General features: G+C 51.3%; 1 protein-coding gene across 9 annotated transcripts in view; it reads left to right on the forward strand.

The window, feature by feature from the left end:
* The window catches only part of znf462 (zinc finger protein 462), a 114,474-nt gene that overhangs the window by 51,506 nt on the left and 50,232 nt on the right, over positions 1-12,736 (forward strand). For all 9 annotated transcript variants that reach the window (XM_072517463.1, XM_072517461.1, XM_072517464.1 and 6 more), the window contains one exon: positions 11,498-11,736. In XM_072517463.1, coding sequence (XP_072373564.1) covers positions 11,517-11,736 — 220 coding nt within the window. In that variant the 5' untranslated portion in view covers positions 11,498-11,516. The remainder of the gene's footprint in view (positions 1-11,497; positions 11,737-12,736) is intronic.

Below are 12,736 nucleotides of genomic sequence, written 5' to 3' on the forward strand. Positions count from 1 at the left end.
CTCGCATCCGGGTCCCACTCGGTACAAATCAAGGGGTACTGTGTCGCGGATCTCTCAATCCAGGGTGCCAAATACACTCGTTTCAAACTTTATATCCTCCTTCACCTCTGTGCCCCCCTGCTGCTCGGACTGGATTTCCAGTGCAGCCACCGAAGCCTGACACTGAAGTTCGGCGGACCCTTGCCCCCCCTCAAGGTATGCTGCCTTGCGACACTGAAAGTCGCACCACCCTCGCTATTCGCGAACCTGACTCCCGACTGTAAGCCCGTCGCCACCAGGAGCCGGCGGTGCAGTGCCCAAGGTATGACTTTTATCAGAGGTCCAGCGTTTACTGGGAGAGGGTGTCATCAGGCTAGCAACAGCCCTTGGAGAGCACAAGTGGTGGTAGTCCGGTCCGGGGATAAGAAACTGGTGGTCGTGGATTATAGCCCGACCATAAACCGATTCACGCAGCTTGATGTGTACCCCCTTCCTCGCATAGCAGAAATGGTAAATCGGATCGCCCAATCCACGGTCGACCTCAAATCCGCCTACTACCAGCTCCCCATCCGACCAAAAGACTGCCCCTATACTGCCTTCGAAGCAGCCGGCCGGCTCTTCCACTTCCTCAGGGTCCCCTTCGGCATCACAAATGGGGTCTCCGTCTATCAAAGGGCGATGGATCAAATGGTGGACCAGTACGGTTTGTGGGCTACATACCTGGACTTGGACAATGTCACCATCTGCGGCCATTGGACCATGACGCAAACCTCAAAGTTCCTCCAGACCGTCCGAGCCCTTAACCTGACCTATAACGAGGAAAAATGCGTTTTCCACACAACCCGGCTGGCCATCCTCGGCTATGTCGTGGAAAACTGGGTCCTAGGTCCCGACCCCGACTGCATGCACCCCCTTAAGGAACTTCCCCTCCCCCGCAGCCTCAAGGCCCTCAAACGGTGCTTGGGGCTCTTCTCCTACTACGCCCAGTGGGTCCCCAAATATGCGGACAAAGCCCGGCCACTCAAAGACCACCATCCCCCCCCCCCCCCCGGCTGAGGCTCGATTGGCCTTCAACCGCATCAAGGCCGATTATCATCAAGGCCGCTATGCACGCGGTGGACAAAACTATCCCCTTCCAGGTAGAGAGCGATGCGTCAGACATCGCCCTGGCTGCTACCCTCAATCAGGCAGGCAGACCAGTAGCGTTCTTCTCCCGAACCCTCACCGCCTCCGAGGTTCGACACTCTGCAGTCGAGAAGGAGGCACAAGCCATTGTGGAGGCTGTACGACACTGGAGGCACTACCTCGCCGTTAGGCGGTTCACCCTCGTCACCGACCAACGGTCGGTCGCCTTTATGTTCGATAACACGCAACGGGACAAAATTTAAACCGGTAACATTTTGAGATGGAGGATCGAACTCTCCACCTACACGTACGATATGAAGTATCGTCCAGGGGAGCTCAACGAGCCCCCAGATGTCCTGTCCCACGGCACATGCGCCAACGCGCAGGAGGACCGCCTGCAAGCCATCCACAGTGACCTCTGCCACCCGGGGGTTACCCAGCTCGTCCATTTCATCAAGTCCCGCAACCTACCTTACTCAACCAAGGAGGTCAAGGACATGACCAGGGCCTGCCAGATCTGTGTGGAGTGCAAACCGCACTTCTATCGGCCAGACAAGACTCGGCTCGTGAAGGCCTCGGGTCCCTTTGAGCGACTGAGCGTGGACTTCAAGGGGCCCCTCACGTCCACCAATCGTAATGCCTATTTCCTCACCGTGATCGATGAGTTCTCCCGTTTCCCATTCGCCATTCCCTGCACCGACATGACCTCAGCCACGGTGATTAAGGCACTGCACAGCACCTTCACCCTGTTCGGTTTCCCCGCTTATATCCACAGCGACCGGGGTACATCGTTCATGAGCGATGAACTGCGTCAATATCTGCTCAGCAAAGGCATCGCCTCGAGCAGAACGACCAGTTATAACCCGCGGGGAAACGGGCAGGTGGAGAGGGAGAACGCGACAGTATGGAAGGCTGTCCTTCTGGCCCGACGGTCGAGAAGTCTCCCAACTACCCGCTGGCAGGAGGTCCTACCCGATGCCCTACACTCCATTAGGTCGCTCCTCTGCACGGCCACGAATGAGACCCCTCACGACCGATTGTTTGTCTTCCCCAGGAAGTCTACCTCCGGGGTCTCGCTTCCACCTTGGCTGACGGCTCCGGGACCTGTTCTTCTCCGGAGGCACACGAGGAGCCATAAAACGGACCCCCTGGTCGAGCAGGTCCGATTACTCTACGCCAACCCCAGTTACGCCTACGTCGATTACCCCGACGGCAGGCAAGATACGGTTTCCCTCCGGGATCTGGCACCCGCTGGATCCCCCACTACAGACGCCCCTTCCCGCGCCGCTCCCCTGCAGGACCCGGCACCCCCTACAACACGTCCCCTTCCGGCCCCACTCCCCGTTGGTGAGCACCTACCGCGCGCGCCCCCTAGCGCCCCCCCCCTACACACCCCGCTATCCCCAGCCCCACCTATTCCCCCTGCGCCCCGTTCCCCTACCCCGGCCCGGACCAAGGCTCCGACCGCCGTGCTCCCGGACGTACCCTCAACCAAGACGTCCGTGTCCGCCGCACCACCGCCCAAGCTGAGGAGGTCGTTAAGGACGATCCGGCCACCGAGACGAATGGACTTATGGCACTTCAACCCTGCCGGACTCTTTTTAAACAGGGGGTGAATGTGATGAACAGTTACTGTACTACTGTACCCTTGTCATCATGTAAGGTGATGTCCCCTTTAAGACCGGGCTTGGAACCCTGGGGGAGTCCGCCTCTGGCTCCGCCCATCTGGGAGCTGTATATAAGGGGCCGCCTTATGGGCGGCACCTCTGTTCGCACCCGTCTTGGCACCAGTCTAGTTCTTAGCTTATTAAAGCCCTCTTTACCGTTTGCACTCTAAGCGTCGTTATTGAGGGTACAACCGGGGCTTTTCACAGTAACCTCATCTGAAGCCTACTTGTGGCAATAAACGATTTTCATTTTTCAATCATCTTTTGGGTTGTGGGGGCGAAACCCACGCAGACACGGGGAGAATGTGCAAACTCCACACAGACAGTGACCCGGGGCCGGGATCGAACCTGGGACCTCAGCGCCGTGAGGCAGCAGTGCTAACCACTGCGGCACTGCGCTGCCCGCCATCATATTTTCCTTTATTTAGATTCTAGTCACAGAATTAACTAATTCACCCTCCATCTTGATGAATCATATTATGGTCGCTCATCCCCAAAGGGTCTCGCACAACTAAATTGCCAATGATTCCGTTTTCATTGCACAATACCTAGTCCGGAATGGCCTGTTCGCTAGTTGGCTCCTTAACGTATTGGTCCATAAAACCATCCCATGTACACTCCAGGAATTCCTCCTCTACAGTATTGTTACTAATTTGATTTTTCCAATCTATATGCAGATTAAGTTACCCATAATTACAGATGTTCCTTTGTCACATGCGTCTCTAATTTCCTGTTTACTGCCATTCCCAAAATCACCACTGCAGTTTGGGGCCTATATACAACCCCTCCTGAGGTTTTTTGTCCCTTAGTGTTTCTCAACTCGACCCATACAGAATCCACATTGTCCGAGCTAATATCCTTTCTCACTATTGCGTTAATTTCTTTGTTAACCATCTCCTTTTCCTTTTTGTCTGTCCTTTCTAAAAACCCCTGGCGGTTCAATTCCCATCCCTGGTCACCCTGCAGCCATGTCTCCGTTATCCCAACTGTATCATACCTGTAAATTCATCCACTTTATTGTGAATGCTCCGTAAGGTACTAAGAAAGCCTTGAGGTTGATCTTTTTAACATTTCTTGCCCCTTTCCTGGTATTTTTTCACTGCGGCCCTGTTTGACTCTGACCCTTGACGTCTCCGCCTATCACTTTCCCGGACCAGCCTCCCCGAACAGGCGCCGGAATGTGGCGACTAGGGGCTTTTCACAGTAACTTCATTTGAAGCCTACTTGTGACAATAAGCGATTTTCTTTTCATTTCATTTTTCACTTTCCCTGTTCCCCTTTCTGTCCCTTGCTAGTGTCTGTGCTCTCCCCTCCCCCCCCCCCCCACCCCACCCCGCCTCTGGTGGGGGGGGGGAAGAGAGAGGGGCTTTGGAGAGTCATGTGACCGATTGCTCGTGTGATGCTCGGAACTGGGTAAGCAAGAATGTTTCCTGGTTAAACAGTGGGCCGAGCGCCACTGCGTCTCCTGCTCCCAACACCAACTCCGTGCTGACGGAGGCCGGACAAGACAATTTGAAACCTTGGGTGTCCTGCGCACGTTGCTATTGCTTTGGCAGGGGAAGGCTCACAACGCCGTAATACTCAACACCGTTTCATTCTGGTGCAAAATTGCAGCTGTGTGTTAACAGCAGTTGTGTCCCTTTAAGATTACAAGGTGCAATTACTGTCACCCTGCTTCAATTAAAGGCTAATTGTTCTTGGCAGATAGTCAGGTCAATTAGAGGTCAGGCTTGACTTTCTTCTTTTGATATATATATTTATATTTAAGAGTCCCAAAAACATTGTTTTGTTTGCTGGGGGAGGGGGTAGCACTTTCTCTCTCGACTGGGAAATTGTGCATATATTATTTTTTTTAAAATATTTTTTTACATACTTGACTGAAATTTGCTTTTATGTCTCCAAACCTAACATATGCCAACCGCCTGTGGCATTGCCCAGAGTCTGGCTGGAGGCCAACCATGTGTAAAGGACACTTGAGGCGGGCGGGGGTCTGTAACCTGTCGCTCCAGAGCAACGTGGAGACTCTTTGCCATCTCATTTGTGACTCCCAGACTTTTCCAGTTCGACAGGGTGATCACGAGAAAATAAATCCGGAAAGGTACGAGCCTCGCTGATCTCTGTTGGTCAGGCAACGTTGTAGAATGGGCTTGCTCTTTGCATTTTGTACTGAACAATGGTAATTCGAAGCGGTTTTCTTAATGCAGCGGAGAACGGGTTTCTAATCGTTTTTTTCAAATGATGGTCGTTCCCCCGTGAGCGACCCATTCCTTAAAAATGACTTGAAAACTGCCCTGAACTGTGTTGTATTTTCATGACGGCTCCGCCTTCTCAACCTTGCCCCTCGCCTGAGGTGTGACCCTCGGGTTAAATCACCACCAGTCAGCTCTCTCCCTCAAAGGGGGAAAGCAGCCCATGGTCGGCTGGGACTGTGGCAACTTTACCGTGCCCAGTTTTATTGCTGTATACTTTTTTTCTTATAAATTCAGAGTACCCAATTATATTTTTCCAACTAAGGGGCAATTTAGCGTGGGGCCAATCTGCCTAATCTTGCACACCTTTGGGCTGTGGGGGTGAGACCCACGCAGGCACGGGGAGAATGTGCAAACTCCACACGGACAGGGGCCGGGATTCGAACCCAGGCCCGCGGCTCCGTGAGGCGGCAGTGCTAAACACTGCGCCACCGTGCGGCCTATCATTGGTGTACACTTTGTCAGTTTGATATGGAAAGTCTTTAGAACCAAGCTTCATGGTGTTTGTGTAAAAGTTAATGAAAACTTTCCTTAAACCAGGGCAATCAGCAGAATATGGGGGCAGCACCTGATCTGGGTGAATAGGAGCTGGATCCAGGGGTTGCGATTGTAGAAAATGAGGTTGGGGGGGGGGGTTTCACCTCCATGATCTCCAATTCTCTGTGGTCAACCATTTCCACCTGGACTCTGGCGCGGTAATGTGGGAAAGTTTAGCAAAGTGGGAAAGTTTAGCAAATGCTGGAATAGTTCATAATTATGTGATTGCCTTTGCTTTACACCTAACCCCCCCCCCCCCCCCCCATCCCACCCATCCAAACCGTGTGACAAATTCAGATTGGACGTTGTCAAACGATGTGTGATGGACAGGAAGTACATAGACCAGTAAAAAATTTTATAATTGATATCTGCCTACTTTGATCGTCAGTGCAAGGGAAGGTTAATCGCTATCATTCCAGCTTCAGTACTGAAACTTTGGGAACAAGCTGTTCTTTCATAGGTCCGTGAGGGGTGGGTGGCGTAGGGATTATGTTGCTGCTCTAATATTCCAGAGAACGTGAGATCAAATCCCACCAGGGCTGCCTGAGAGATTGAACTCAGCTTTAAAGATCTTAGTCGCCAGTCAAAGCTTGAGATTTTGGTCTGTCACTAGTTCTCTGTTAGAGAAGGAAGCCGGCCTTTCTTGTCTGCCCATATGTGACTCCAGACGCATGGCAATGTGGGTGACCCCAATGCTTAACCGCGCTCTGAGTGACTTTGTTCTGCTTCCATTCAGGGCAGGGGGATGGTCAATAAATGCTGGCCTTGCCCGTGGTGCCCGTATCCCGAGAGTCAATTGCAAACAAAAACACAAACTGAATGAGGAATGCCTTTTGGGAAGCGGGTAAAGCGGCCTGTGACATTGAACATGCTGGAGGAAGGCCTGAATTGGAGCCTGTCGCAGTCAGAGTGGATGAAGGATGTGCGAGGGGAGGCAGTGTGAGGTGAGGTATCACATGGTAAGTGGGGAGCGACTATGTACACAGGTTGGGGAGCCCTGGACAAGGAGGCAGAGAGAGCGAAGATATCAGAAATTTGGAACTCTCTCCCACAAGTGGAGCTGGATCAATTTTGAGCGGCCTCCTCCGGTTCCAGTCTTACTCTGAGGTTTGGATGAGGGTTTCCTCGGAAGCTAACAGTGGGTAGAGACTTGGGATTGGTTGAAGAAGGGAACTGAATGACTTCCAGGACATGGAAGCGCATTGGCACAGTGGTTAGCACTACTGCCTCACGGCGCCAGGATCCAGGTTCAATTCCGGCCTCGGGTCACTGTCTGTGCGGAGTCTGCACATCCTCCCCGTGTCTGCGTGGGTTTCCTCCGGGTGCTCCGGTTTCCTCCCACAGTCCAAAGATGTGCAGGTTAGATGGACTGGCCATGATCGGTGTGCAGAGTTACGGGGTTAGAGCGGGGAGGTGGGCTTAGGTAGAGTGCTCTTTCGGAGGGGCGGTGCAGACTTGATGGGCCGGATGGTTGTCTCCTGCACTGTCGGGGTTTGGACATAGGGCGAGATTTAGCGAAATGGGAACAAGGTCCCATAGCGAGCCTGTTTAGCTGCGTGTTGTCCCAGCGCTTGCAGCCCCGAGAAACGGGGCCTCAGTGGAGAACGCAGGGCCCGGGCTGCACATGGCCCCGTTTTGTGCACTTGAGCTCCGCTCACCAGAACTCCTCGGTGTAGCGAGAGATCAGGACGTCATTTAAAAGTGGCGTCACGATCTCTGGAGCCCCCGAAGCTACCCCAGACCAGCCCCCAAGCCCCTGCACTATGGGAGGGTCTCCCGACCCCGAACAGCCATGTAGGGCACCCCTGGTCAGATCGCCACCGCACAGGAAATGCCAACTTGGCACCCTGGCAGTGCCAGGCTGGCTCCCAAGTGGCATCAGTGACAGGGTACCACCCTGTCCAACGGGCATGCACCGGGGGGGGGGGGGCCTCGGGTCCCCTGGGAGACCCCCACGCGTGTCGTTCCGTCCACTCCCCGTTTGTGGGGACCAGTGCTGAATGGCGCTCACCCGAGGTCTCTGAGGCGAAGGGGATTAATCCCACACCTTGGGTACCTGGGGAATCTGCACATTAATAGTGAGGCCAGCTGTCTCGCTCTTAATATTCAGATTTGCCTAAAAGTGAGCCTGCCCACGGTGTTTACATCGCAATGTCTCGCGAGATCGTGTTAGAGCGAGACCGCTGTCGTGGGCCGGGTGGATCCCGGGAGCGGGATCTCCAGGCTTCTATCGACCACGGCGAGCTGCTTTTTGGGCGCTGCGTGGACATTGGATCGCGCCCATTGACTATCTGGGGAGAGCTCTGACATTCACACCGGAGTGAGGGGACCTGAGCCCAACAGGGAAGGTGTTTGGGTGACTTGAGTGAAGTTATTCGGTAAGGGGTGGAGGCACTATGGTTAAAACATAAATACTGTCCTGGAAATTGGGGAAATCAAAAACAGTCGACTGGAATTTATTTTCAAAGTGAATGAGTTGCTTCCGTTGCCAGCGATCTGACTGGAGGTGGAAGTACAACCCTCACGGCATCGCTGTGAACACGGCCAAAGCCCTTTCCAATGGCGAGATCGCAGACCATGTCCATTTCAACACCAATAAATTGAAACAGAAACACTTGGTCTCTGCTGTTGTGTTGGACATTGTGGGCACGGATAATGCAGAGTTCCAATTGGCCAACTGAGGTCTGTGTTGTGCATTGTGTGTCTTGCAGTTTTGGAATCTTCCGCTGATTGGCACTGCCGCGCCAAAATAGGTAACTTGGATGGCAGCAGGAATAGTTGGTCGACACGATCGCTGGGGAGCAGAGAAGGTTGAGGGGAGATTTAGTAGAAGTGTTCAAAATTCTGAAAGATTTTGTTCGAGTAAATGAGGAGGAAGTGTTTTTGCAGTGACAGGTTTCGGGTGACCAGAGGGCGGCAATTGACAAAATAGCCAGAAGGGAGATTGAGTATTTTTGTAATACAGCGCGTTGCTGTGGCGTTGGAAACCGATTGAACAAGTCGCTTGCACAAGGGGATTGGAGGAATACTCGGTGAGAAAATTCCGGGGGCGATGGGAAAAGGGCTATTGGGTAGATCTTTCAGAGGGCTAGCCCACAGGAAGGGTGGGCTGAGTGGCCTCCTTGAGTCATTCTCTTTTCGTAACAAGCCCACAAAGCCGCTCAGCAAGGTAAACAGCATTTTAGAATTTTGCTTCAGATTGTGATAGAATCACATCTCGCCGAAACCCATAATAAACGATAAAAGTAGTTTGTATTGACCAAAATCAGAGGGGTTCTGGTGCAGAATTCTGCATTTGTTGTATTTGCATATACAGGCAGTAATAAAGCTGTCATGACTGCTCAATTATCGCAGGATAGATGCACGGGTTGAAGTGTTGTTCGGAGGGCTGTAGTGTGCGTTCAAAATTTCAATTACTGCATCAGTTTGAACCAGGGCAAGCTGGGGGTGGAGAATCAGGAAATTATATATTTGTGACCTTCTCAACGGCAGCACGAACAAGAGGTGGCCTCAAGTTCTTGGAGAAATGTGAGTTGATAAACTGATTTCCCCCCCCCCCCCCCCCCCCCCCGCCCCTCCCACCCCCATTGCTTTAATTCCTCTATTAGTGGCCGCGCCTTTGACTGTCTGAGCCATGAACTCGACAATTCCCTCCCTCAACCGCTCTGTTCCTTAAAATCTACATCTTTTACCTCCTATTGGTCACTTGGCCTGAGGTGGCTTGGTGGCCTATTTAAGACTACAAGGTATAGAAGCAGAATTAAGCCATTCGGCCCATCGAGTCTGCTCCGCCATTTGATCATGGCTGCTATGTTCCTCTTTCCCCATTCTCCCGCCTTCTCCCCATAACCCCTGGCCCCTTTCTTAATCAAGAAATTCCATTATTAATCGGGAATGCCAGATTTGTGCTTGAGGTGATGTTACCTACAGGCCAAGAGCTGGAATGTGGAATTGCACATAATAGTTCTTCTCAATATATAGGAGAAGTATACAATTTAGCCTCTCGAACCTGCTCCACCGTTCAATATGATCATGGCTGATCTCACCCTGGCCTCGTCTCCACCGCCCTGCCCGTTCTCCATAACCCTTCAACCCATTACCAATTAAAAATCTGTCTAACTCCTCAAATTTACTCACTGTCCCAGCATCCACCGCACTCTGGGGTAGCGAATTCCACAGATTCACAACCCTTTGGGAGAAGTAGTTTCTCCTCCACTCTCTGTTTTAAATTTGCTAACCCTTATCCTGAGACTGTGACCTCTCGTTCTAGAATGTCCCACAAGAGGAAACATCCACCACGTCTACTTTATCCACACCTTTTATCATCTTGTATACCTCAATTTGCTCCCCTCTCATTCTTCTAAACTCTACAGTTAGACCTAAACTGCTCAATCTCTCTTCATAAGATCAATCCCTCATCTCGTAGAATCCCTGCAGTGCAGAAGGAGGCCATTCGGCCCATCGAGTTTGCACCGGGCCTTGGAAAACACACCCTAGCCAATCCCACGCCTCCACTCTATCCCAGTAACCCCACCTAACCTTTTTGAGACTATGGGACGATTTAGCGTGGCCAATCCACCTAACCTGGACATCTTTGGACTGTGGGAGGAAACCGGAGCACCCGTGGGAAACCCACGCAGGCGCGGGGAGAACGTGCAGACTCCGCACAGTCACCTGAGGCCGGAATTGAAGCCGGGACCCTGGAGCTGTGAGGCAGCAGTGCTAGCCACTGTGCCGCCTCAACCCTGGAACCTAGTGAACCTCTTCTGAACTGCCTCCAATGCCACTACGTCTTTCCTCAAATAAGGGGACCAAAACTGTGCACAATACTCCAGGTGCACAATACTCCAGGTGCGGTCGGTCTTCCCTATGCCTTGTATAGTTTCAACAACACTTCCTTACCTTTTATACTCTATTCCTTTAGCTATAAATGCCAACATTCCATTTGCTTTCTTTATTATCTGCTGCACCTGCATGCTCGTTTTCTGCGACTCCTGCTCAAGGACCCCCAGATCCCTCTGCACTGGAGCTCCTCCCTATTAGATAAGAAGTTGCCTTTCCTTTTCTGACCAAAATGGGTGACCTCACACTTCTCCAGCAAAGATAAAAGAGAAGGACCCGTAAAAATGTGATAGATAATAAGCAGATAATCGATTTAAAAAAAAATAAATTTGGAGTACCCAATTATTACTTTTTTTTTCCAATTAAGGGGCAATTTAGCGTGGTACAGAGGCGAGGGTATCTGGTCTCTCCAGCGCAAAGTTTAGTGCGTGTACCGTTTGTTTTTTGTAGACGTGTGTTGTGAACGGATTTAATAATCAGAGTATCCAACCCCCCCTCCCCGTACATTGGTGCTGAGGGGAGGGTGCCCTGTTTCTCCAACACAAAATTAGTGTTTGTACCGTTGGGCTTTGTATAGATTTTTTACTGTTTTAATAAAAAGATATGGCCAGTCCGCCTACCCTGCACATCTTTGGGTTGTGGGGGTGAAACCCACGCAGACACGGGGAGAATGCGCAAACTCCACACGGACAGTGACCCGGGGCCGAACCCGGCACCGTGGGGCAGCGGTGTTAAACACTGCGCCACCGTGCCGCCCCGCAATAATCTATTTTATTGATATTGAGGGATAAATATTGACCCGAGTCCGTGAGGAAAACACCCCTGTTTTTTGATGTAGGAGCCACGAGATCTTTTCCAATCTTTTGACGGTATGGATGTGACGTCAGTTTTGGTTGAAACTTTAAAGATGGCATCTTAAGAGCAGCACTCACCGAGAGAGCCAGCCTGGGCAGGTTTTCTCAACTCTCTGGAGTGGACCGTGAACCCAAAAACTACTAACTGAGAGGAGAGCGCAAATCATTAGGACAGCTGGCAACTTTTTGTTCTGTTGCACTGGTTTCAGTCAATAAGTGAATTGCTAATTTGATTGCCTTCCAGATCCTCTTAACTGAAAGTGATGGAGGCCCTGCAGTGCGATGGGTGCGATTACCGAGCGGAAACCTACGACGACCTGAAGGCTCACATCCAGGATGTCCACACGGTGTTCTTGCCCCACGTGGAAGTTGCCGAGGACAATGGCAGTCAACCCCGATCTGTTACCCCCACCCAAGATCCTGAAACCGACGGGAACCTGCCTGCGGTGAAGACGGAGCTTGGCTCTTCCGTGGAAACAGCAGGTGAGTGAGTTCCTTTCCAAATTTAAAAAGATCACAGGCGCGCACACGCCCAAGCAGACAGTGGGTGTTGGTTGTAATATCCCTGGTGTACTGTTTCCGGCCCAGTCTTGATGACACGCTCAACCAGTGCCTCGCATTGTTTGCATTTGGTGTACTTTAGACTTCGAGCTGGCAGGCGAACGGTTAGCCTTTGCCAATTTGGACTGAGATTTTGCTCCGTTCCAGTTTAAATTTTCAGTTTTAAATTTGGTTAGTCGCCTTTTCTTTTGAAGGGCAAGTTGGAACTCTGTGATGGCTGCTTGAGCTCATCAGAGCGTGGTGAAAGAGCGTTCACCTAAATTTCTTTTAATTGAACTAATAATATTCCTACCACCTTTTATTTGTGAGCCATATTTTAAAATAATATTGCATCTTATCATCTCCAGCGTTATTCCATGCGTTAGGGTTATTCGATGGCGTGGTGACGCAGTGGTTAGCACTGCTGCCTCATGACGCGGAGGACCCGGGTTCGATCCCGGCCCCGGGTCACTGTCCGTGTGGAGTTTGCACATTCTCCCCGTGTCTGCGTGGGTTTCGCCCCCACAACCCAAAGATGTGCAGGGTAGGTGGGTTGGCCACACTAATTTGCCCCTTAATTGGAAAAAAAATAATTGGGTACTCTAAATTTAAAGAAAAGGCTATTTGATGACACACATCCCCTAACAAATTATCTTTTGTGATTTTGCTTAATGGAATAGTTACAGCACAGCGGGATGACACTCGGTCTGTCATCTTTCTGCAAGAACAGCTCGCCTGGTTCCACTCCTCCACCTTTTCACCCAGGGCCCTTTTCTGGTTGTCCAATGAGAACAGTGCTTCCTGTTTACTCTGTCCAAACCCTTTTATTTTTCAGTACCTCTTGTCAAATCTCCTCTTGCAATTTAAATCACATTGGAGAAAATTATTATTTTAAGGAACTTGATGTTAGATTTTGGTGCAGATTCTGATGTTGGGTCAAAGT

This window comes from Scyliorhinus torazame, chromosome 9, assembly GCF_047496885.1.
Source record: "Scyliorhinus torazame isolate Kashiwa2021f chromosome 9, sScyTor2.1, whole genome shotgun sequence".
Lineage (NCBI taxonomy): Eukaryota > Metazoa > Chordata > Chondrichthyes > Carcharhiniformes > Scyliorhinidae > Scyliorhinus > Scyliorhinus torazame.